The 25,343-nt window shown below is 42.1% G+C and overlaps 1 protein-coding gene across 3 annotated transcripts in view; it reads right to left on the reverse strand.

The window, feature by feature from the left end:
• The window catches only part of xrcc4 (X-ray repair complementing defective repair in Chinese hamster cells 4), a 417,291-nt gene that overhangs the window by 245,270 nt on the left and 146,678 nt on the right, over window positions 1–25,343 (reverse strand). For all 3 annotated transcript variants that reach the window (XM_055633394.1, XM_055633392.1, XM_055633395.1), the window contains exons 4-6: window positions 14,258–14,424; window positions 9,220–9,360; window positions 5,986–6,116 (exon numbers count right to left, since the gene is read on the reverse strand). In XM_055633394.1, the coding sequence (XP_055489369.1) occupies window positions 5,986–6,116; window positions 9,220–9,360; window positions 14,258–14,424 (439 nt within the window). The remainder of the gene's footprint in view (window positions 1–5,985; window positions 6,117–9,219; window positions 9,361–14,257; window positions 14,425–25,343) is intronic.

Below are 25,343 nucleotides of genomic sequence, written 5' to 3' on the forward strand. Positions count from 1 at the left end.
GCATACGATATGTTAGCATTTATAGCAAAAGGATTTGAGTATAGGAGCAGGGAGGTTCTATTGCAGTTGTACAGGGTCTTGGTGAGACCACACCTGGAGTATTGCGTACAGTTTTGGTCTCCTAATCTGAGGAAAGACATTCTTGCCGTAGAGGGAGTACAGAGAAGGTTCACCAGACTGATTCCTGGGATGTCAGGACTTTCATATGAAGAAAGACTGGATAGACTCGGCTGGTACTTAGAAGATTGAGGGGGGATCTTATAGAAACTTACAAAATTCTTAAGGGGTTGGACAGGCTAGATGCAGGAAGATTGTTCCAGATGTTGGGGAAGTCCAGAACAAGGGGTCACAGTTTAAGGATAAGGGGGAAATCTTTCAGGACCGAGATGAGAAAAACATTTTTCACACAGAGAGTGGTGAATCTCTGGAATTCTCTGCCACTGAAGGTAGTTGAGGCCAGTTCATTGGCTATATTTAAGAGGGAGTTAGATGTGGCCCTTGTGGCTGAAGGGATCAGGGGGTATGGAGAGAAGGCAGGTACAGGATACTGAGTTGGATGATCAGTCATGATCATATTGAATGGCGGTGCAGGCTCGAAAGGCCGAATGGCCTACTCCTGCACCTATTTTCTATGTTCCTATGTTTCTATGATAACCATATAACAATTACAGCACGGAAACAGGCCATCTCGGCCCTACAAGTCCGTGCCAAACAACTTTTTTCCCTTAGTCCCACCTGCCTGCACTCATACCATAACCCTCCATTCCCTTCTCATCCATATCCCTATCCAATTTATTTTTAAATGATACCAACGAACCTGCCTCCACCACTTCCACTGGAAGCTCATTCCACACAGCTACCACTCTCTGAGTAAAGAAGTTCCCCCTCATGTTACCCCTAAACGTCTGTCCCTTAATAAGGTTACTGTGAAAAATAAAAGCTCATAATGTTGGAGGTAAGGTGGAAATTTGTCGGCTAATAAGAAACAGAAAGTAGTCGACTGTAAATGGGTCCTTTTGTGAAAGGCAAGATGTAACACGTGTTCCCCAGGACTGCGGCCCCAGCTTTTTGATTCTGAAGAGGCTGAGCCTGAAGAAAGGTCTCGGCCCGAAACGTCACCCATTCCTTCTCTCCAGGGATGCTGCCTGTCCGGCTGAGTTACTCCAGCACTTTGTGTCTATCTTTGGTTTAAACTAGCATCTGCAGTTCCTTCCAACACCAGCTTTTTACCATTTACATAAAACCTTGGATAAAGCATGAATATTAATTTTAATATGGGCAAAGATGTGAGTGGACAAACATCCAGTAAAGGGAATATTGTGGAAACTGCTACATTATCCATTTTGGCTGAACAAATTGAAAATCATGTGCCTATTATATAAATGGTAATTCAAGTCAGGACTCCAAGAAGTAGATGGATCTGCAGATCCAGGAGCATGATTTGCTAAAGGCTGCTCTTCAGGTACAAGTAAATAGAACAGTACAGCACATGAACAGGCCCATTTGGTCGCGGATGTCCATGCCGAACTTGATACCAAGTCAAACTAATCTTCAGTGTCTGCACATCATCTGTATCCCTCTATTCCCTGCATTCCCATGTGCCGATCCAAAAAAACATCTCTATGCCACTGTCGTATCTGCCTCCTTCACCGCCCCTGGCATCCTGTTCCAGCATCCACCACCCTCAGTGTAAAAAAACCTGACCCTCACATCTCCTTTACATTTTTGCCACTCTCATCAGCAATAAACAAGTCACGTGAAAAACTTGTTTATAACTGGGAGAATTGAATACAAAAGTAAAGAGGTGATGCTTCCATTATACCGGCCATTGGTCAGACCATGCCTGGAGTACTGTGTGTAGTAATGGTTTGCTTTATTAAGTAGGGACATAATACATTGGATGCGGGCTACAGAGGCTTTACGTAGTGATGCCTGGAATGGATGTGTTCTTTTATGAGGCTTAGCTTGTATTCACTGGAGTAAAGGGCCTGTCCCACTGTAGGAGCTAATTCAAGAGTTCTCCCGAGTTTGCCCTGATTCAAACCCGGAGAATTACAGTAATGGCCGCTCGTAGGTACTCGGGGCTCTCGTGGACATTTTTCACCATGTTGAAAAATCTTCACGAGTCTTCACTAGCTTACTGCGTTTCCCGAGTACCTACCATTAGCGTAACGAGCCGCTAAGAGACGTCCCCGAGCTCCGACGTACCCGCTACGTTCATTCTCCATGCTTACCACGAGTTAGATCTTTTTTAATACTCGGGAGAGCTCTTGAATTACCTCGTACAGTGGGACAGAGCCATTTAGAAACAGTGAGAGATGAATTGTAAGATCCTGAGCTAGGATGGATGTGTCGAGGTTGTTTCCTTTCTAGGAGAAATGTGTAGGAACAATGCTGGTTTACACTGAAGATAGAAACAAAATGCTGGAGTAGGCAGCATCTCTGGTTCCCGAAACATCACCCATTCTATTCAGAGATGTTGTCTGAGCCATTGAGTTACTCCAGCATTTTGTGTCTATCATTTCTAGGAGAATCTGGAATCTGGTGGCACAAGGGGAGTGGGAAATCACAGTTATAAAAATAAGGGGTAGCCCACACAAAAGACAAAAAAAATCACATTTTCCATCTTTCCTTGCGACATTTGCCTTGTAAATGTATGCCAGCTCAAACAACAATCCCTTTCCTCCACTGATATACCTTGTAATCTTTTCTCCTCACTTTTACATCACTTCTATTGAATACTGAACTCACCTAACGATGGTCAATTAATCTACCAACCTGTACATCTTTGGGATATGTGGGAAACTAGAGTACTGTGAGGAATCGCATCTGATCACAGCGAGTACATGGAACCTCCTTGCCGGCAGTAAAGGAGCTCAGGACTAAACCTGTGTCATTCTATTTGTGGGGCAGCAGCCCTATTAGCTGTTCAAGAAGGAACTGCAGATGCTGGAAGATCGAAGGTACACAAAAATGCTGGAGAAACTCAGCGGGTGCAGCAGCATCTATGGAGCGAAGGAAATAGGTGACGTTTCGGGCCGAAACCCTTCTTCAGACCTATTAGCTGCACTACTTGCCACTCAGAGAAATGAAATGTTTGTTTCTCTCAGAGTGATGTCAATGTTGGAATATTTTAAAGTCAGAAGCAGTTAGGTAATTGATAAGCATGGAGATTGTAGATAGACACAAAATGCTGGCGGGAAAGGCAGCATCTCTGGAGAGAAGGAATGGGTGACGTTTCAGGTCGAGATCCGAAGGTCTAAAGAAGGGTCTCGACCCGAAACGTCACCCATTCCTTCTCTCCAGAGATGCTGCCTGTCCCGCTGAGTTACTCCAGCATTTTGTGTCTATCTCCGTTTTAAACCAGCATCTTCAGTTCCACAGTTCCTACACAGGTGACAGATGGTCTTCGGTCAAGAGGAATGCTGAGCCAAGATAACCGATCAATCAGGATTTTTTTAGCCATTGACCGACTGAGTGGCCCGCTGCTCCCAAATTCTGTTTCTATGTACAAAAATAGCCAGAAGAGTGGAGTTGGCACTCAAGAAGTCTTAACACAGTATCAATCTATCTCCTTTAACGAGAAGTAAAATCAGTTTCAGACACAGTACCAGGACCAGCAAAACAAAAGATCCTTATACTTGAAGCTAGCATCAGATGTGGAGAAGGAGGTGCTCAACATTTTAGTGATTGCTTTAATCCATAACAATGGCACCCCCATGGGTGAAGAATCCACATCCTACACTGACTGCATTCATCAAGGAAACAAGATGCTAATTTTTTTACCTCAGGTTAATAATCCATCAATATTGAATCCTTTCCTTTTGTGTCGTGCTTAAATGCAAAGCTTCTTTGTTATTGTGCCAAGGTTTATAAACAAAAACATTTGCAGAGGAAAACTTAATTAATCACAGGCAATTGAACAGCTAATTTTATTACACATAGCAATTATAGTCACATTTATACCAACAAGCTGCATTTTAAGCAGATGGAAATGTTGAGTCATTAAAATGATGCATTTAAGCAGATAGTCACAGCAACTATGATCAGATAACACAACTACAATGTTCACATAAAGACTGAAAATCTAAAAACTGTGAGCATAATTTACACAAAACAAGGGTTTTCAAACTGTAGTTATGGGATTATGCTGGTGACCATCCAGGGTGGTCTGCTATCAGATGCTATTCTGCATTTGTTGATTTGTTGGTACATTGTATTTTGAAGAGCCAATGTGGATTCCAGTCAGTGATTATACTGTATGATGGATGGGTGACATAGGGGAATTGAGGCTACTGTTACTGCATCAAGCTCCATCCACTCGATTTCAATCCTGACATCCAGTGTTGTCTGTGGTGAATTTGCACTTTCTCCCTGTAACTGCATGCGTTTTCTCCGATACTTTAATTTCCTACCACATAGTCAAGTCAAGTCAAGTCAAGTCAAGTTTATTTGTCACATACACATACGAGATGTGCAGAGTAAATACTATAGTGCACATAGTAAAGACATCATGGCTGATGGGTTAATAAATTACTCTTCCTGTAAGTAGGAGGTGTGAAACTCAGGGTTGAAGTTGAAGCCATATGAGAATAGGTTATAAGGTAATCAGTGGGGGGGAAATAGAATTGATGGATTTGCTCTGACAGTGGACATGAACTCGATGGGTGAAATGGTCTCATTCCATGTCGTGAGAAATATGAACTATGAAAAGAAACAAGAACATTGGATTTCTTCCTGATTATTTCTGCAAAACAGTATAGATGACTAATATTATTAGATCGTGTGACCAGGGACAGGCGGTCACAGAAATATGTCGCTATTTACCGCAGGTCCCTGTCACTATTTAATGGCATTGATACAAAGGTTTTTAGAGCAACAGATGTAAATCTCCATCTGCTTCTGATGCAACTTCAGTTTGCATTTCACATTGTTTAATCTTCAACACTTTTTATCTTCAACACAACACTTAAGAGAAATGTTGAAATTAAAGTTTGACTTTGTAACTAATGATTTTTATACTTGAAATAATGAAGTGAACTTGCGTTTCTTGTCAGGTGAATTTGAAACACTTTGTTCCAATAATTACCTCCAATGCGTGTGTTTAGTGCATCATTTCCCAGACTGGACTAACAGTGAGGGAAAGGGCTTTTCTGACACACCAACAAAGTGACAGCAATATAGAAGGTTCACCAGACTGATTCCTGGGATGTCAGAACTTTAATATGAAGAAAGACTGGATAGACTCGGCTTGTACTCGCTAGAATTTAGAAGATTGAGGGGGGATCTTATAGAAACTTACAACATTCTTAATGGGTTGGACAGGCTAGATGCAGGAAGATTGTTCCCGATGTTGGGGAAGTCCAGAACTAGGGGTCCCAGTTTAAGGATAAGGGGGAAATCCTTTAGGACCGAGATGAGAAAAACATTTTTCACACAGAGAATGGTGAATCTGTGGAATTCACTGCCACAGAATGTAGTCGAGGCCAGTTCATTGGCTATATTTAAGAGGGAGTTAGACATGGCCCTTGTGGCTAAGGGGATCAGAGGGTATGGAGAGAAGGCAGGTACGGGATACTGAGTTGGATGTTCAGCCATGATCATATTGAATGGCGGTGCAGGCTCGAGAGGCCGAGTGGCCTCCTCCTGCACCTATTTTCTATGTTTCTATGTTTCTACTCCATCAAGAAAATATGTAGCAAATTGCATGACAAACCAGCAAATAAAGTGGCTCAGAAAACAATTATTTATTAGATTATTCTCCACTGTGCCATCTCCTTTTTCATGTTACTGTTTCACTTCATTAAACGTTAATTTTGAATCTTTCATGTATTTTTTCAGTTCAAAGCCATACAGTTTGATGTGAAAAAGCTGATTATGTTTGCAAATAATTTGTTAATCAAAGTCCAATCTGCTTCATTGTGGGATGCCCGAATTTGTAATGAGCTTTAGTCTCTATGCTAAATTTAAAGTATATCCACTTACCAATGGCTGACTTGGAAGGTAGCGCCAAGCTTCTAGTTTCAGAAGTATGGCCTTTGAGATCTTCATCAGTGTTGCAAGCAGAATCTTCCTTGGTTGACAATGGGGTTTCCTGGCTGGTGGCAACTGCACTCCTAAAGGGAGAAATCCACACAAATAATTTGTTTACCCATAATCACTGTTCTTGAAATTTACGATGCCTTAAAAAAAGCATCTTATCAAACCTCGTTATGGCTCTGCTCAATGTAATCATAATCAGTGCATCCAATCATTAATAGACACAAAATGCTGGAGTAACTCAACGGGAGAGGCCGCATCTCTGGAGAGAAGGAATGGGTGACATTTCGGGTCAAGACCGTACTTCCAGACTATTCTTGAGCCTGAAGAAGGGTCTCGATCTGAAACGTCACCCATTCCTTCTCTCCAGAGATGCTGCCCTTCCTGCTGAATTATTCCAACATTTTGTGCCTACCTTCGGTGTAAACCAGCATCTGCAGTTTCTTCCGACACATCCAATCATAGTCATACAGCAAGGAAACAGGCCCTTCGGCCCAACTTGTCCATGCCGACCAAGATGTCCCATCTACATGAGTCCCAACTACCCAGGATTGGCCCATAAACCTCTAAGACTTTCCCATCCATGTAGCTAGCCCATTTTCTTTTAAATATTATTATAGTACCAGTCTCAAGTATGTCCTCTGGCACCTCTAAAGTACTAGTTCCATATATACCCACCACCCAATCATATACTCAAACAAGGTTATGCTAAGCCATGATATTTTGTAGTGAAAAAACCCAAGTGCACCAACTTACTTTTTCAGATCTAAGTAATATTAACATGCTCAAAGAAAGCAAAAGATTAAATCTATATAAAGAGAGCCAGCCTACGCCCCTTACTACTTCACAGAAAGTACACGTAATAACTTGGCTACTGTGCAACGTAAAGGCTAAGTTTATATCAGGACAAATGTAAATGCTTTCAAAATGGAAAGCACAAATAATCAAATGGCAATCTATGCCATATCCATTCTCTTCTAGATTAGCTGTTTGTAATACAAACACAGTTTTTCCCTCTCCATTCACAATGCCCAATTAGCTGGGTAATTCCTACATATTTTACCTATATTCCACAGCATTTACATGTCCCCTTGTTTGCTTTCTCCCTCACCAACTGTCTTCATTCATGTAGGAACCAGCTTAAAAACACCATATCCTCATTCCATTACTGGACAATGCATCAGAGATCCTTTTCCTATCTATCCCTTCCTCACCCACAACTGCTTTTCAGTTCTGATGAAGGGGTTTTCCAGCTGAAATGTTATTCATGTGTATAAAATCATGAGAGGAATAGATCAGGTAGATGCACAAAATCTCTTGCCCAGAGTAGGTGAATCGAGGACCAGAGAACATAGGTTTAAGGTGAAGGGGAAAATATTTAATAGGAATCCGACTGGTAACTTTTTTCACACCAAGGGTGGTGTCACATTGGGGAAAGGGGAAGTACAATGAGATCTGGGGGTCCTTGTTCATCATCATTTCATTAAAAGTAAGCATGCAGGTACAGCAGGCAGTGAAGAAAGCAAATGGCATGTTGGCCTTCATAACAGGAGGAGTTGAGTATAGGAGCAACGAGATCCTTCTGCAGTTGTACAGAGCCCTAGTGAGACCACACCTGGGGTATTGTGTGCAGTTTTTGTCTCCAAATTTGAGGAAGGACATTCTTGCTATTGAAGGAGTGCAGCGTAGGTTCACAAGGTTCCTGGGATGACAGGACTGTCATATGTTGATAAAATGGAGCGGCTGGGCTTGTATATTCTAGAATTTAGAAGGATGAGAAGATATCTTATTGAAACATAAGATTATTAAGGGATTGGACACGCTAGAGGCAGGAAACATGTTCCTGATGTTGGGGGAGTCCAGAACCAGGGGCTACAGTTTAAGAATAAGGGGTAAGCCATTTAGAACGGAGATGACGAAAAACGTTTTCACACAGAGAGTTGTGAATTTGTGGGATTTGCCGCTTCAGAAGGCAGTGGAGGCCAATTCTCTGGATGCTTTCAAGAGAGATAGAGCTCTTAAAGATAGTGGAGTCAGGGCATATGCGAGAAGGCAGGAACGGGGTACTGATTTGGGATGATCAGCCATGATCATATTGAATGGCGGTGCTGGCTCGAAGGGCCGAATGGCCTACTCCTGCATCTATTGTCTACTGTCTGTAACCCCCGCACATTAACACTATCCTACTCACACTAGGGACAACTTATACCAAGCCAGTTAACCTATAAACCTGTATGTCTTGGCTGTGTGGGAGGAAACTGAAGATCTTGGAGAAAACCCACTTGGTCACAGGGAGAACGTTCAAACTCCGTACAGAAAGCAGACGTAGTCGGGATCGGACCTGGATCTATGTGCTGTAAGCGCTGAAAGGCAGCAAGGCTAACGCTGCTCCACCGTGCCGGCCAGGCGGAGAGAGTGTTGGTAGAGGGGAATGATTGGGTCTCTGTTCAAGGAATAACCAGAGGGCCCTGAGATCTTCCTTGGGGAATGTAAGTGTAATAGGGCAGGATGTTCATGGTAAAGATGAGGCAATGGACGTCGAGGAATTGAAAGCTATTGAATTTTTGAAGAACATGTGAGGTGTCTCGGATGTCGGTTGGAAAGGACTGGACATGGGGGTACATGATAGAATTGTGGTAATTGAAGATGAGTTCAGTGTGGCTGGAGCAGGAGCAGGCAGAAACATTGGGTCTGCCAGGGAAGTCCCGTTTGCGGACTTTGGGAAGGAGATAGAAATGCGCACCAAGAGGCTGGGGACAATAGACAATAGACAATAGGTGCAGGAGTAGGCCATTCGGCCCTTCGAGCCAGCACCGCCATTTAATGTGATCATGGCTGATCATCCACAATCAGTGCCCAGTTCCTGCCATCTCCCCATATCCCCTGACTCCGCTATTTTTAAGAGCCCTATCTAACTCTCTCTTGCAAACATCCACAGAACCTGCCTCCACCGCCCTCTGAGGCAGAGAATTCCACAGACTCACCATTCTCTGTGAGAAAAAGTGTTTCCTCGTCTCTGTTCTAAATGGCTTACTCCTTATTCTTCAACTGTGGCCCCTTGGAGCTGTGGGGAATCATCAGGTTGGAGACAGTGGGGGGGGGGGGGGTGATATACAACATTCATGGTCTTTCAATACATTGGACTCAATTTGCAATACAACCCAAGGTTTAAACAAATACCTGTCTTGACTCTGTTCATGAGCACACTTTACACGGTCTAGTAGCTGTCTGATCTTGGCTTTCTTTTCATTTAGCACCAAGATGAAACGAGAATAGAGATCTTGCTCCAGGTCTTCTTTAGCCTTTACATATTTCTCCAATCTGGTGAACAAGGACCAGCAAACATGTCAGAACTTAATTTGTTTTTAAATCAACAGGAAAACTATTTTTTACTAATAATTTGCAGATTTGCCAAAAACCCTACTACATAATGGCTCAAATAATTAAGGGCGCATGATAATTATGCATTTAGATTCTAAATGCATTAATAAGCCAGTACTGTGCTCACTGCATCAACTATCAAAAGTTCCACTGTTGTATAGAGCGCAACTTATTATAACCAAAATCAAATACAAAAGAATGGTCTAAAATCCAAAATGTAACTTTGGAGCTCAGTTAGTTGACTGAGTAAACTGTCATATAAAGCTATTGAAAATAGTAAAGAAAACATAAATCTGGAGAATTACGACAACATTCTGAGAGTTGGGTGGGTGATTATAGGTTTGAAGCCTGTAAAAGGAATATTTAGGAAAGATAACGTGGCTTTTTCTCACTCACCTCCTATCTACCAGATGCAAACTTTAGCAGAGGTCAGTGGCCCATCGGCCATCATTTTAAACATGTATAGTACAAAAAGAAATCTCAGTAAAATGGCAGGCGAGAGAAAATAAGCAAGACAGCTTACCAAGAAAAACAGGTCCTGGTAACTTGTTTTGAAAAAAAAATGCTGCCAACAACTGTTGAATTCTCAATTATTCACAAAACCAATAATTAAGATCAGAGATTGTGTGAATAATTTAAAAACTTGGTACTAATTAATAAACAAGTTCAACCACATTGTTCCTGATTTTTTTAAAATGTTCAACTATCTGCTTTAAAAATATATGTAATGTATTTAACCTTGTATTTAAGATTAATTATTCCGTAATGTATACACAACAATATACAAGTCGCTGCTATGCTTCAACCAAGCTCAACAAAGAAACGTTCCAAATTCAGATAGTGGACTAACTTTGACCCAAGTATATAATTCACAGATGTTTTCTTTGAAATGAATTAAAAAGACATTATTAAAACATTCCCACACTAAATCAGTCAATATTAAACAGATTAAACCAAATTCTGTTGCAATTACTAACATAAAATATGTTTAGTGTTATTAAAATAAAATAATCTTTGATAATTCAAGAGCCAGTAAGAAAAGTCTACTTATTACCACCAAGGTCTTCCTGATCTGTGGGTTTAAATGGCTAAGAAATTCCAGCTGGTTCATATTCTTACATTATATCACTCCATAACATGACTTAAGATTTCCTTCAGATACTCAAGGTCATTCTTTTAAAGGCACTAAAAATATTACTATTGAAATAGACATGGTTTTGATGTCCATTGAAAGATAGCCATGTGTGAAAAGTGCACAGATTTTGTACCTTTATCAAAAGAACATGATTGTCAAAATACACCATGACAATTTCTTTATAAAAATGCAATTCTAACCTGCTAACGTTGAAAGGGAAATCTGATTAATGCAGCCATCAAAATAATTCAAATTAGCCATCTTTTTTTTGCAAGATTTTAATGTCATTCAATAATTGCATGTCACATGTCAAAGTTTACAACTGAATTTTGTCAAGTGACAAGCTGACCATAGAATGTTATGCTTATATGAAAATAAATTAATTCAATTTAAATTACCTTCAAATAACACTTAGTAAAAAAAACCTTGGCCTGTTATATTATTAACTCACCATTAAAAGCAAACTAAAGTTTAGCCATTTGAGTGATATGCCGAGAATGCAACAACTAGAGAGCAGTCCTGAACCACTATCTACATCACTGGAGATCCTCGGACTATCTTTGATCGGACTTTACTGGTTTTATCTTGCACTAAACATTATTTGCGTTATTCCCTTTGTCATGAACCTGTACACTGTGGATGTTAACCATACAACCATATAACAATTACAGCACGGAAACAGGCCATCTCGGCCCTACAAGTCCGTGCCGAACAATTTTTTTCCCTTAGTCCCACCTGCCTGCACTCATACCATAACCCTCCATTCCCTTCTCATCCATATGCCTATCCAATTTATTTTTAAATGATACCAACGAACCTGCCTCCACCACTTCCACTGGAAGCTCATTCCACACCGCTACCACTCTCTGCGTAAAGAAGTTCCCCCTCATATTACCCCTAAACTTCTGTCCCTTAATTCTGAAGTCATGTCCTCTTGTTTGAATCTTCCCCATTCTCAAAGGGAAAAGCTTGTCCACATCAACTTTGTCTATCCCTCTCATCATTTTAAAGACCTCTATCAAGTCCCCCCTTAACCTTCTGCGCTCCAGAGAATAAAGACCTAACTTATTCAACCTGTTGAATAAATGTTGAGTTTAAAAAGCAGGAATACAAAACAAAAAAATGTTGAAGACATTTATTTACATACAGTCATACAGCATGGAAACAGGCTCTTTGTCCAAATTCATCCACGCTAAACAAGATGCCCTTATATGCAAGTCCATTTGCCCACATGTGGTCCAAATCCCTCTCAACCTTTCCTTTCCTAGCCTGTCTGAATGTATGTAGTTAGAAATTTGATTGAAGATCAAAAGGAAAGACCAAATATGGAAAATAAAAATGCTCATGAGTTGTTGGAACTAGAGTGAACAATGAGCTATTGTTCACTAATACAGTTCAACTTCTCGTTAGCATTAGTTTAGTAAGCTCAGCAGTCCAACTTTCAACAGTGTTCTTCAGCTAAGATTTACTGCTATACATTTCATCGAGCTCTAAGTCAAGGATCCCCAGTACCACTCTGTTGTAACTATGCACCATAATGCTGCCAAAGCTCATAGATCCATCTTGGCAGCAAGACGGGATATTCCATGGCTGGGATGTGGAGCTTTTGGCACTTTTACTGGTTAGATATTAACTGCTTGATTGATCTATGGGACATATTACAAACGCCAGCAAATTTCCACAATTTTTAATAAATAATATTTTCCAGGGTAGTCTGAAACATTTAGTGTGTCTTTTACAGGGATGAATCTAGTGGAGAGGCCAGTTGTATGTACTGTCAATGTCAGGAAACCATTTGACAGAGAGTGTATGCTGGGTCTAAAGGGTAAGAATATAAAATGAAAAAAGTTGGGGATACTATATATATTTTCATATGAAGAAAGACTGGATAGAATCGGCTTGTACTCGCTAGAATTTAGGAGATTGAGGGGGGATCTTATAGAAACTTACAAAATTCTTAAGGGGTTGGACAGGCTAGATGCAGGAAGATTGTTCCCGATGTTGGGGAAGTCCAGAACAAGGGGTCACAGTTTAAGGATAAGGGGAAATCTTTTAGGACCGAGATGAGGAAAACATTTTTCACACAGAGAGTGGTGAATCTGTGGAATTCTCTGCCACGGAAGGTAGTTGAGGCCAGTTCATTGGCTATATTTAAGAGGAAGTTAGATGTGGCCCTGGTGGCTAAAGGGATCAGGGGTTATGGAGAGAAGGCAAGTACAGGATACTGAGTTGGATGATCAGCCATGATCATATTGAATGGCGGTGCAGGCTCGAAGGGTGTTATGTGTGTGGGGGGGTGTGGCCGAAACAGGGCTTTCTCTCTCTCCCTTCGGGGGAATGCGACTTTTTTGTCGTATCCCCCTTCTCTTCCCCCGCCTGAGCTGAGGCCCAATGGCGGAGCTGGCGGCCTCCAACCTGCGACCGACCTCGAGGATCCGGAGGTAGAGCCAGCCAGGACTCACCAATGCGAGGCTGGCTGTCTTCGAGCTGCGGCAACGTTCGGGCTGCGGCACGACTCGGCGCTCGGCGCTCCGGTGAGGGCGGACGGCGCAGGGCGGAGACACTCCTGTGTGGGCGGCCCGGCTACCGGCTGGAAGGCGCTCCCGTGTGGGCGGCGCGGTGCGGGGCTGAGACGCTCTCGTGTGGGCGGCCCGGTGCGTTGCGGAGACGGTGCTCCGGTGGCTGAGGCGGCGTTATGGCGGCGGTGACCTGAATCCGGGGCTCAGCCGCGGGCCAGTGGACGACATCGTCGGGAGCTCGCGGGTCACAGGCTGGTGCCTGTTTTCCGGAGCTCCCGTGGCAGCAGCTGCGTCCGCTGGGCTGGAGGGCGGCAGCTTCGACCACCCCCGGGCCGCGGAGCTTGAACCGCGGGACTGACTTACCATCGCCCGGTGGGGTATCGCCTCAGCGCAGAGGGAGAAGAGGAGGGAAGAGACAGTAACTCTAAGACTTTTGCCTCCATCACAGTGAGGAGGTGCTTGGTGAACTCACTGTGGTGGATGTTAATTTGTGTTTATTGTGTGTTGTTATTATTACATGTATGGCTGCAGGCAACAACATTTCGTTCAGACCGAAAGGTCTGAATGACAAATAAAGGATTCAATTCCATTCAATTCAATCTATATTGAAACGCTCTGTTAAATACTAGCTAATTTAATTCTTTTTTATTACAGCTCCTTGCAACATTTTGCAACAAAAGAGTGAGTGCCTTGGCATTCACAACAGTGCTAATAGACAATTACAATACAAAAGGCAAGACTGCATAAAAATCAAAGGCTTTTTAGTGAGATAGTTGATGACAATCAGGTCATTGTTATGGCCACCCATAAAGGCTGCAGGACTTTTATAGCCAGGTTTTTTTAATTTCCTGAATACAATTCAATCCTTTGTGGTATTTGAACCTACATCTCTGGATTATCACAACAGTCTTCTCTCCGATTACTCATCTCGTAACATGATCACTGATCGGCCCAAATGTAAAAGAAAAATAACTTGGTGATTTAAACATCTTGCTCAAGTTATGACCAAATTGAATTGAGAATTTGCACTCCACCATCAAGAATAGTTCAGCTGGTAGAATTTGATCATTCCTAAAATCATGATCAAAAGTATTCAGAAAATCTCTTACAACCTTTAATTCTTGACTCTATAAAGAAACTTCCTCTGAGCTTCAATGTCAAGAAGCTGCACCTTATAACTTACTCTTCCAAGCTGTAGTTACGCTCACTCAAAAGTCTCGTGTTTTCCTGTTGCAGGTGGTCATTTTTTCCCCGTAGCTCTGCGTTGCGATGGAACACAAAGTTGATGAGCTCATTGATGACTTCTGTTGAGTCAGGGACGGCTTGCAATTCCACAGAGCCAAGCTTAAACTGAACAGAAAATATAAAAATGATCATTTTCAATTCCAAAATGCAGTTAAATTGGTTCTTTAAGCACAAAATATCAGGCAAGAAACTGGTGGATCAGTGCATGTTGAGACAAGCCATTGAACTGGATATTTTCCATCTATTCCATCAAAAGAGAATACAAGGGGAAGAAACAGGAGTCACCCACTCTTCATATCTCATTTGCCATGTCAAACTTACGAAATTCTTAAGGGGTTGGACAGGCTAGATGCAGGAAGATTGTTCCCGATGTTGGGGAAGTCCAGAACAAGGGGTCACAGCTTAAGGATAAGGGGGAAATCTTTTAAAACCGAGATGAGAAAAACTTTTTTCACACAGAGAGTGGTGAATCTCTGAAACTCTCTGCCACAGAGGGTAGTTGAGGCCAGTTCATTGGCTATATTTAAGAGGGAGTTAGATGTGGCCCTTGTGGCTAAGGGGATCAGAGGGTATGGAGAGAAGGCAGGTACGGGATGCTGAGTTGGATGATCAGCCATGATCATATTGAATGGCGGTGCAGGCTCGAAGGGCCGAATGGCCTACTCCTGCACCTAATTTCTATGTTTCTAAGTTCTAATAAATGTACCTGTACCTCCGCATATCCATGCATGTGGCAATAAACTTGACTTGTTAGTCTCTTACTTCAGGATTGCTTTCCCTGCACTAACACAATTCCCTTCATACCTTAAATTCTACCCATCATTAGTTGCAATATATCAGCAACTAAGCCTCCGCAGACATTCTACACAGAAAATTCAAAGGGTACTACTTTCTGAGTGAAGACATGTTTTTCTCATCTCAATGATGAGACTCTGCCCACAGGTTTTGGCACCCCAGTTGGAGGAAACATCATTTCTGCATCTATATCAAGACCCTTAAGAACTTTTATGCAATTTAATATGATTTGGAATCATAGGTCATAGAGTGATACAGTGTGGAAACAGGCCCGTCGGCCCAACTTGCCCACACCAGCCAACAATGTCCCAACTACACTAGTCCCACCCTACCATTTGGCCCATATCCCTCCAAACCTGTCCCATCCATGTACATTAAGATAGTACCTGCCTCAAATACCTCCTCTGACAGCTTGTTCCATACACCCACCACCTTTTGTGTGAAAAGGATACCCCTCAGATTCCTATTAAATATTTTCCCCGTCACCTTAAACATATATCCTTAGGTATTCCCCTACTCTGGGCAAGGGACTCTGTGCACCTACCCAATCTATTCCCCTCATGATTTTATACACTTCTAGAAAAATTCATTTTCAGGACGTCACTGCAAAAGCATGTATTATCCATTCCTGTTTGCCTGTTCACATTTATTTATCTACCACCATTCGTGAGTAAATACGGTAGGACAGCAGAAATTCGACCTAAGCTGTTGGTTGTGAGGTTAATCAGTTTTGGGTATCGCATGCTGATATTTGCTGATTCACACACATATAAACCTATCATAACTTCAACTCTTTTAATTTAGTTTAGTCTCATTAATCATCTCTTTGTTCTGAACATAAGAAAATATAGGCCCAGATAACACAACCTGTTATAGACACAAAATGCTGGAGTAACTCAGCGGGACATGCAGCATCTCTGGAGAGAAGGAATGGGTGACGTTTCGGGTCGAGACCTCTGAAGAAGGGTCTTGACCCGAGATGTCACCCGTCCCTTCTCTCCAGAGATGCTGCCTGTCCCGCTGAGTTACTCCAGCATTTTGTGTTTATCTTCGGTGTAAACCAGAATCTGCAGTTCCTTCCCACACAACCTGTTATCCCAGGATCATTCTTATGAATCTTTATTGCTCTTCATCGATCGCATAAGGGCTCTGTAAAACTAATACACAATGTCTCTTCTCTTGCACTATAATCTACTTGCACTAAAGCCTAACACACATTGCCTTCTTAATCACTTACTTGCACTTGCAGATTAACTTTCAGTGAAATATTACAAGGGCACCAAGGTCCCTTCCTCGAAATATCAACACTTTACAGAGTGACCTATTTAAAAGTTAACCTGAATGGATGATGTTTTAGTTTAGAGTCATATAACGTGGAAACAGGTCCTTCGGCCCAACTTGTCCAACATGTCCCATCTGCACCAACTTACCCAGACCATCCAACATCCAACCTGAGTTACCCCTCAGGTTCTTATTAAATCCTCCCCCACAAACTGTAATTGTTTATTTAATTATTTTCTCTAAATCGCTCTTATTTTTTTTTTACCTCATCCACTCTTGCTCCTTAAAGGCATTTGTTAAAACCTACCTATTTGATTAAATCTATGATCATCACTCCAGATACATTCCATTACACCCAAGTGATGTGCGCGGACATGTTTTACGCTATTTAGGCAACATAAATGTTACTCATTGCTTTGTTAATGCCCTGTAAACTTCATGAAGTGCTGACGGGCAGAGAGGTGCATGGTGCATCTGGGAAATCATAAATGTTGATCCCAACTCTCATCCTGTTCAGTGACTAATTATAATAATACAGAACTGGACAATAAAATAGTATAGGACATCATAGGCTGGTGAGCCTCACATCTGTGGTGGGGAAGCTGTTGGAAAGGATTCTTCTGGGTAGGATTTAGCTGTGTTTTACAAGAAAATGAGGTAGGTGGCAGATGTCTCGAACCCGCTGCCAAGATGCCAGTGAAAGTAGATATAATACTGGTGTTTACGAGGCTTTCAGATAGACACATGTACATGCAGAGAATGGGGGAGAATAAGGATCACTAGACCAAGTGCAGATGGGGTGGGGTGTGTGTGTGTACTGCGGCTTCACACGCATACTAATCACCTCCCATACACACGGGGGGGGGGGGGGGGGGGGGTAGGGGAGACAGGATGGGGAGGAGGAGAGAGGAGAGGAGGGGAAAAGGGGGGAGAGTGGTGAATCTGTGGAATTCTCTGCCACAGAGGGTAGTTGAGGCCAGTTCATTGGCTATATTTAAGAGGGAGTTAGATGTGGCCCTTGTGGCTAAAGGGATCAGGGGGTATGGAGAGAAGGCAGGTACAGGATACTGAGTTGGATGATCAGCCATGATCATATTGAATGACGATGCAGGCTCGAAGGGCCGAATAGCCTACTCTTGCACCTAATTTCTATGTTTCTATGAGAGAGGGGGGAGAGAGAGGAGGAGGAGAGAGAGAGAGGGGGGGAGAGAGGGGGGGGGGAGGGGAGGAGGGGAGAGGGCAAGAGAGTAGAGGGGAGAGAGGAGGTGGGGAGAGAGGGGGGGGAGGAGAGGGGGGGAGGAGAGAGGGGGACCGCTGGCACAAACATGATGGGCTGAAGAGTATCAGGGGTTATGGGGCGAAGGCAGTGGTTAGCAGTAGTTGGCAGTAGACGTGATGGGCCAATTGGACCTAATTCTGCTCCTATAACATATGAATTTATGAATAGTCTATTCTTGTGGCCGGAACTGTTCTATGTTGCATCCAAATTACACAGAGATAAAGAGCAGGGAAAAATGGGTTTTGGTTTGGAAATAAAATTATTTGCTGAAAGGAAAATGAAACTGAAAGATTAAAATTTAAAATGCCTCTAGGAACCACCAGCTGCAGAAATGAGACTTAGCAGTTTCAATTTTTTTTCTCTTTCGGGGATGAGTTTCACATGGGGGTTGAGAATTAAGACATTAACTGAGACTTTAAGCCATGAATTTCCAACCATAAGTCTTTGTGACAAGATTCATTCTTCATCACTATTCAATTACAGCATTTTCATGACATTTGGGGGAAATTGGAAGGTAACATGATTTCATGAGGCCAGCAACAGAATGGTGCAAATCAGTCACTAAATCAGTCACAACTCACAGAAAATCTACAACTTGCTTGAAATGCTGGATTATTTATGCATAAAAAAACATAAAAATTGGTAATTTCTAACCTTCCAGCTATTTCTGGGATATGGTTTCCCAATCCATGAGATTGTTCAATACAATTTAAATAAAACATATTTGCAGATTGGTCACATCTTCAATTCAGAGTTACAGCAAAATACAAAGATGTCACTGCAAATTATCCGCTGCAGAGATTTTAAAATGTATTTATGAGAAACATAGAAACATAGAAAATAGGTGCAGGAGTAGGCCATTCAGCCCTTCGAGCCTGCACCGCCATTCAATATGATCATTGTTGATCATCCAACTCAGTATCCTGTACCTGCCTTCTCTCCATACCCTCTGATCCCCTTAGCCACAAGGGCCACATCTAACTCCCTCTTACATATAGCCAATGAACTGGCCTCAACTACCTTCTGTGGCAGAGAATTCCGGAGAATTCCAGAGATTCACCACTCTCTGTGTGAAAAATGTTTTCCTCATCTCGGTCCTAAAAGATTTCCTCCTTATCCTTAAACTGTGACCCCTTGTCCTGAACTTCCCCAACATCGGGAACAATCTTCCTGCATCTAGCCTGTCCAACCCCTTAAGAATTTTGTAAGTTTCTATAAGACAGTTTATATAAGAATGGTATATAGTACCAGAAAACCTATTAATATAATGTTCCTCGTCATTTTTTATAGATACAAAAGTTTGGAAAAAGCCCACAATGAGTTAATGGCTATACTAAATGCCACAAAAAGGGAGAGTAGTCACATTTGTTGAAGCTGACTTGTGCTATTGACTGGCACCTTGAGGTCTCACATTTAATTTTGACATACAGATAATGAGCTGTGAAACCCCTAAAAATAACCAACAACCTGATATTTCTGGTCAAACAGAAGCACATTCCAGGAAACTCCTGGAGGAACTTCAGGCTTGGCACATAACACAACAGCCTTCCAGTAAGAGATTAAAGAAATGAAATCTGAAGTCTAGATATTTTATTGCATCATTTTCCAGAACAATAAAACAGTGTGAAAAAAAAACCAAGGAAACATTAAGCACTAATGTTCATCTGCATTACCCGCAAAGAAAATCACAGAAATAACGGAAATCAATTTGAAGCTGTGAGTGGCTCGGTGGCGCAGTGGCAGAGTTGCTGCCTTGCAGTGAATGCTTGCAGCGCTGGAGACCAGGGTTCAATCCCGACCTCGGGTGCTGTCTATACAGAGTTTGTAAATTCTCCCCGCCAATTTTCTCCGAGACTTTCGATTTCCTCCCGCACTACAAAGGCATACAGGTTTGTAGGTTAATTGACTTGGTGTAAAAGTAAATTGCCCCTAGTGCGTGTACAATAGTGTTAATGTGCGGGGATCGCTGGTTGGTGCGGAGTCGGTGGGACGAAGGGCCTGTTTCCGCGCTGTATCTCAAAACTAAACAATGAAATTCTTACTTGCAGTCCTTGTTTTAAACTTCACAAGGGTTTAAAAATATATAAATAACTCCAGATCATTTTCAAACATTCATTAACACTTGTGAAGTTTAGAACAAAGACACATGGAACTGTTTTACTATGCTTCTAAATATCTCAGAAACATTTAGTGTTCTGTTCATTCAATCATTCTGTAACAGGAGATAACTTTGGCCAAGCTAGGTAATACACACATCTCATCAAATATCTGTTAACAATTTATACATTTTATGCAGTAACGACTTGCTACAAATGTCTACAAGCACTTCTTATTACACTAAAACATATTTCACTGTGGTCAAAATGCAACATTAAGGGACAATTTTAAACCAGAAAGGAACATAAGATCATCTATGATTGAATGGCGGAGTAGACTTGATGGGCCGATGGGCCAAATTCTGCTCCTTTCACATATGATCTTATGACCTGAAGATAATATTGTACTTTGAAACAAGAGTTTAAAAAATATGTTTCTTTACTTCAGACATTTACATTTTAATTGAAGAAAGCTTTACTTTAAAAGCAATCAGCTTCTTGAAAAGGAACCATCAAGCCATCTGAAGTAATTGGAACAAAGAGCACTCGACCATTTATCAAGGCATTAGATTATTTTGTTCAATAAATTTACTCCACAGATATATAAAATATCACAAATAGAAAGATGTGGTAAGACTGGATTTATGTGTGTGGGCAAGCAGGGTTTTTTTAAAATCTATTTGACCCTGTTCTTTGGCTCCAATTACGGCGGCATGGTGGTGTAGCGGTAGAGTTGCTGCCTCACAATGCTTTCATCACCAGAGTCCCGGGTTCCATCCCGACTACGGGTGCTGTCTGTACGGAGTTTGTACGATCTCCCCGTGACCACGTGGGTTTTGTCCGAGGTCTTCAGTTTCCTCCCACACTCCAAAGGGGTACAGGTTGATAGGTTAATTGGCTTGTATAAATGTAAACTGTCCCTAGTGTGTGTAGGATGGTGTTAATATGTGGGGATCGCTGATAGACGCGGACTCGGTGGGCCGAAGGGCCTGTTTCCACGCTGTATCTCTAAGCTAAATTACAGTTTAGTAGCAGACTTTAAAGGATGGATGCCTGGTGGCCTAGATTGCTGCTGTTTTACAGTTGGAAAGCAGCAAGCTGTAAAATAAAATGGTAGCTGGTAGCAGCGCAGGCCAGGACCAATCTGGGTGGGAAGAATATCTTGGAAGCATCATGCAAGCCACTTAACGGCAGGGTGGAGAGGAAATAATAGTCTGGAAGTGTGACGGGAAGTGAGGAATGGCCAAAAGCTAGTCAGCAACAGGGAGGAGTAGAAAGGACAGTGCTGAATAATGTGGAGCAAGACATTTTTTCCAGTTATCATGGTGGTAACAATTGTAACAGATGTGAAAAGCATCATGAAAACTATTTCTAAAAAACCCCAGGAATTTCCATTTTATTTGGCATGAAATCCAATCCATTTGAAAATGATCTTTCTATTGTAAAATCTCATTGCAGATTGCAGCATTAACAAAAGGGAAAGTTAATTAAAAGATACACAGGAAGGAATGAATGAAATTGGAAATAACTATTGTATCTGACTCATATACTACGCTGCCACTTGTAGTTTATCTCGCCTATTCTGGACATTGTCGAGGTCTTTCTGCATTTGGGGATTTCCACTATGTTTCAACATTTAATGTATCATTCTTTTAAAAAGTCACTTGGATTGTGGCAAGGTGGTGCAGTGGTAAAGTTGAGGCCTAACAGCGCCAGAGACCCGGGTTCGATCTTGAGTATGGGTGCTGTCTGTACGGAGTTTGTACGTTTCAATTTAGTTTATTGTCATGTGTACCGAGGTACAGTGAAAAGCTTTTGGCGCGTGCTAACCAGTCAACAGAAAGACAATACATGATTATAATCGATCCATTTACAGTGTTTGGATACACGATAAGGGAATAATGTTTAGTGCAAGGTAAAGTCAGCAAAGTCCAATCAAGAATAGTTGAAGGGTTTCCAAAGTAAATCCCTTGTGGCCTCCCAATGTGACTGGCCAGTCAGAGGCCTTTGTGACAAATGCTTATCTCCTGGTGTCTCTAACATCAACTAGATGTCAGATATTATAGTAATATATCAGAGAACCATTGAGTAATATATCATAGAACTATTTGGGCTACCATGTCCATGTTGACCATTGAGTGTCTTTTTATGCTAATCACATTTTCCAACAGCTGGCTTTTAGTCTCCTCTGCTTTGGAGATTCAATTCTACTACTTTTCAAATACAGTGAGAAGCTCTGTTTCCACCATCAGTGTGTTACAGATAGATATAGATAGATAGATATAGATATAGATATGCCATTTATTGTCACTATACACGTACAATGAAATTAAAAGCTGCTCGTACTCAGTGCATACATATAATTTAGTACAAAAAACAAGAAACAGAAAACAAAAACAAAAGGGAGAAGGAGGGGGGGGATAGGTGCACAATTCTGCGGCGTTATATACATATCTATAAAGGCAAAATGGTGAAGGAGATGTTTAAAGGTGATATTAAATATTAAAAATGTTTTTTTTTTTAAATGTTAAAAATTACAGTTACAAAAATTACAATACAATACGATTTATCACCTATGGGCGAAACGTTCTTCCTCAGAACCTTTCTAAATTTCCTACTTTTTACGTTAAACGTATGCCCTCTGGTCTTCGACACTTCTGTGTCGAGAAAAGTTTCTTATTATTTGCTCTATCTAATTTTTTTGAAATGATATATACTTCAATGACAGTCCCCTCAAATTATTCCATTCTAAAAAAACAACGATCTAGTCTCTCCACTTAACTGAGGCACTCCATTCCAGGTAATATACTGATTAATATAGACACAGAATGCTGGAGTAACTCAACGGGATAGGCAGCATCTCTGGAGAGAAGGAATGGGTGACGTTTCGGGTCGAGACCCTTAAGGGTCATCGGTTTAAACCAGCATCAGCAGTTACATAGAAACATAGAAAATAGGTGCAGGAGGAGGCCATTCGGCCCTTCGAGCCAGCACTGCCATTCATTGTGATCATGGCTGATCGTTCCCAATAAATAACCCGTGCCTGCCTTCTCCCCATATCCCGTGATTCCACTAACCATAGAATCCTATACTATACTGATGTATAGTATAGAATTCCTTCCTATACTGATGAATATCCTCTGCACCCTATCCAGTGCATGTCCTACCTATGGTGGGGAGACCAGAAGTACACACAGTACACCAATAGCCTAACTAACGTTTTACATTCGTACACCAGTATTTCCCTGTTCTCATATTCCATACTCCATTAGATGGAGGTAAATATGCTGTACACACACAAAACAACCTAATGTTTCGATGTTGCCATCTTTAAGGACTCTTGGCCTTGTATCCTGAGGTCCCTGTGATCCACAATACTCCCGAAGGCTCGACGATTCATGGTGTATGTGCCAGTCTTATTAGACCTCCCAAAATGCAGCATTTCAGTCAAAAACATTCCATTTTATCTGGCACAATTCTGCACGCCTTAGCAACAGATCAGTCTTATTCTGTAGCCACCTACTCATTATTAACACTACCAATTTTCATGTCATGTGTAAACTTACAAATCATATCTTCTATGATGCATCCATATTATTAATATGAGGAAACAAATCACATGAGTCCCAACAACAATTGCTGCAGTACACCACTGGCTACAGGCTTCCAATATCAAAGCTAATTCTCAACCGATACCATTGATAGACATAAAATGCTGGAGCGTCTCAGTGGGCCAGGCAGCCTGGAGAAAAGGAACAGGCGACGTTTTGGGTCGAGACCCTTCTTCGTACTTCCTGGCCTGACTCTTGGGATCTCATGGACACTGAGCTCTTACACAAGACTCCACTTTGGGCCATGTAAAAGAAAACAAAACAATATCAACAGCATGCTCTTATCAAACACATTGTTACCAATGGATTACTCTTCAGCATCTCATATGGGAATAACGCCAACATTATCCAAGATACTTAGCACAACTACAAAAGCATGGCTTACACTGGTTCATGAGAAAGGAAACCATGGAGTCTAATGTACAGTAACAATATCAAGAACATAAATAAAAACAGTTTTTCTAAATAGCTTGTGTTTATTTTAATCACGGTAGTTTCCCAGATTAATGTACTAGTTTTCATTTATCAAAGACTGTAGGGCTATGAGGCACTTTATTAGGTACTTTAATTATTGTTTTACAATAAGAAATGGGAACTGGTAAAAAAATAAAGATTAACTTTAATGGTTAATGTCATCAACAAAAACAGAGCCTGCAATACATATTCTATAATTGTGGTAAATATTTTATTATGAAGCATTTTATTTAAATAGTAGATCACTGAACTTGTATCCAGTGAGGCTTTCTTTTCACTCCCCATTTAATGTCTATAGTCATATCAACTGTTGTTCATACATGCACAAAACCAGGCTTGCCTTTATGTAACACTTCTCATATCCGGAAGTGGCGGCGCTGGTGAACGGCTGCGGCTCGCCTGCAGTCCGTTTGTTTTTACTTTTTTGTGTTGTTTTTTTCGTTTTGTTTAGCTAAGTTTTTGGGGGGGGGGGGGGGGGGGGGGGGGGGGGGGGGGGGGGTTGAAACAAGGCTTGCTGTCTCTCCCTTCGGGGGAATGCAACTTTTTTTTGTCGTATCCCCCATCTCTGCCTCCGTCTGCGCTGAGGCCTAATGGCGGAGCTGGCGACCTCAAGGCTCCGGAGGCAGAGCCAGTCAGGACTCGCCCTGGGCTCGCTCCTGTGAGGGCGGCCCGGCTCGGGGCTGGAACGGTGCTCCTGTGAGGGGCTGTGATGCTCCCGTGAGGGCGGCCTGGCACGGGGCTGAGATGCTCCCGTCGGGGCGGCCCAGCTTGAAGGTAGCGGCGCTCCCGTGGGGTCGGCGTGGCGTGGGGCTGAAACGCTCACGTGAGGGCGACCCGGCTCGGGGCTGGAACGGTGCTCCGGTAGGTGAGACGGCGTTCTGGCGGCGGCGGCCTGAGTCCGGGGTTCGGCCGCGGGCCAGTGGACGACGTCGTCAACAGCTGCGTCCGCTGGACTGGAGGGCGGCAGCTTCGACCACCCCCGGGCCGCGGTGTTTGAGCCGGCCCGTGTCACGGCGCTCGGTGAGCCGCGGGACTGATTTTACCATCGCCCGGTGGGGAATTGCCTCAGCGCAGAGTGAGATGAGGAGGGAAGAGACTGCAGCCCTAAGATTTTTGCCTCCATCACAGTGAGGAGGTGTTTGGTGGACTCACTGTGGTGGATGTTAATTTGTGTTTACTGTCTGTTCTGTTGTTTATTATTGTATGTATGGCTGCAGGTAACGACATTTTGTTCAGTCAGTAAGGTCTGAATGACAAATAAAGGATCTAATCTAATCTAATCTAATCTATATCACTCAAAATAATTTAGCATTATATAGCCGATGAAATTCTTCGGAAGTGTTTTTTCTGTTATACAAAATGTGACAGCCAAACTGTTACAAATTGCAATGTGATTATAGCTAGATAATCCTCTTTAGAACAGCAATTGAGAGATTGTTGTTGATCATGGGGAACCGGGGACTATAAATATCGTTTCTGTAACTAAAA

The sequence above is a fragment of the Leucoraja erinacea genome, chromosome 3, assembly GCF_028641065.1.
Source record: "Leucoraja erinacea ecotype New England chromosome 3, Leri_hhj_1, whole genome shotgun sequence".
Taxonomy (NCBI): Eukaryota; Metazoa; Chordata; class Chondrichthyes; order Rajiformes; family Rajidae; genus Leucoraja; species Leucoraja erinaceus.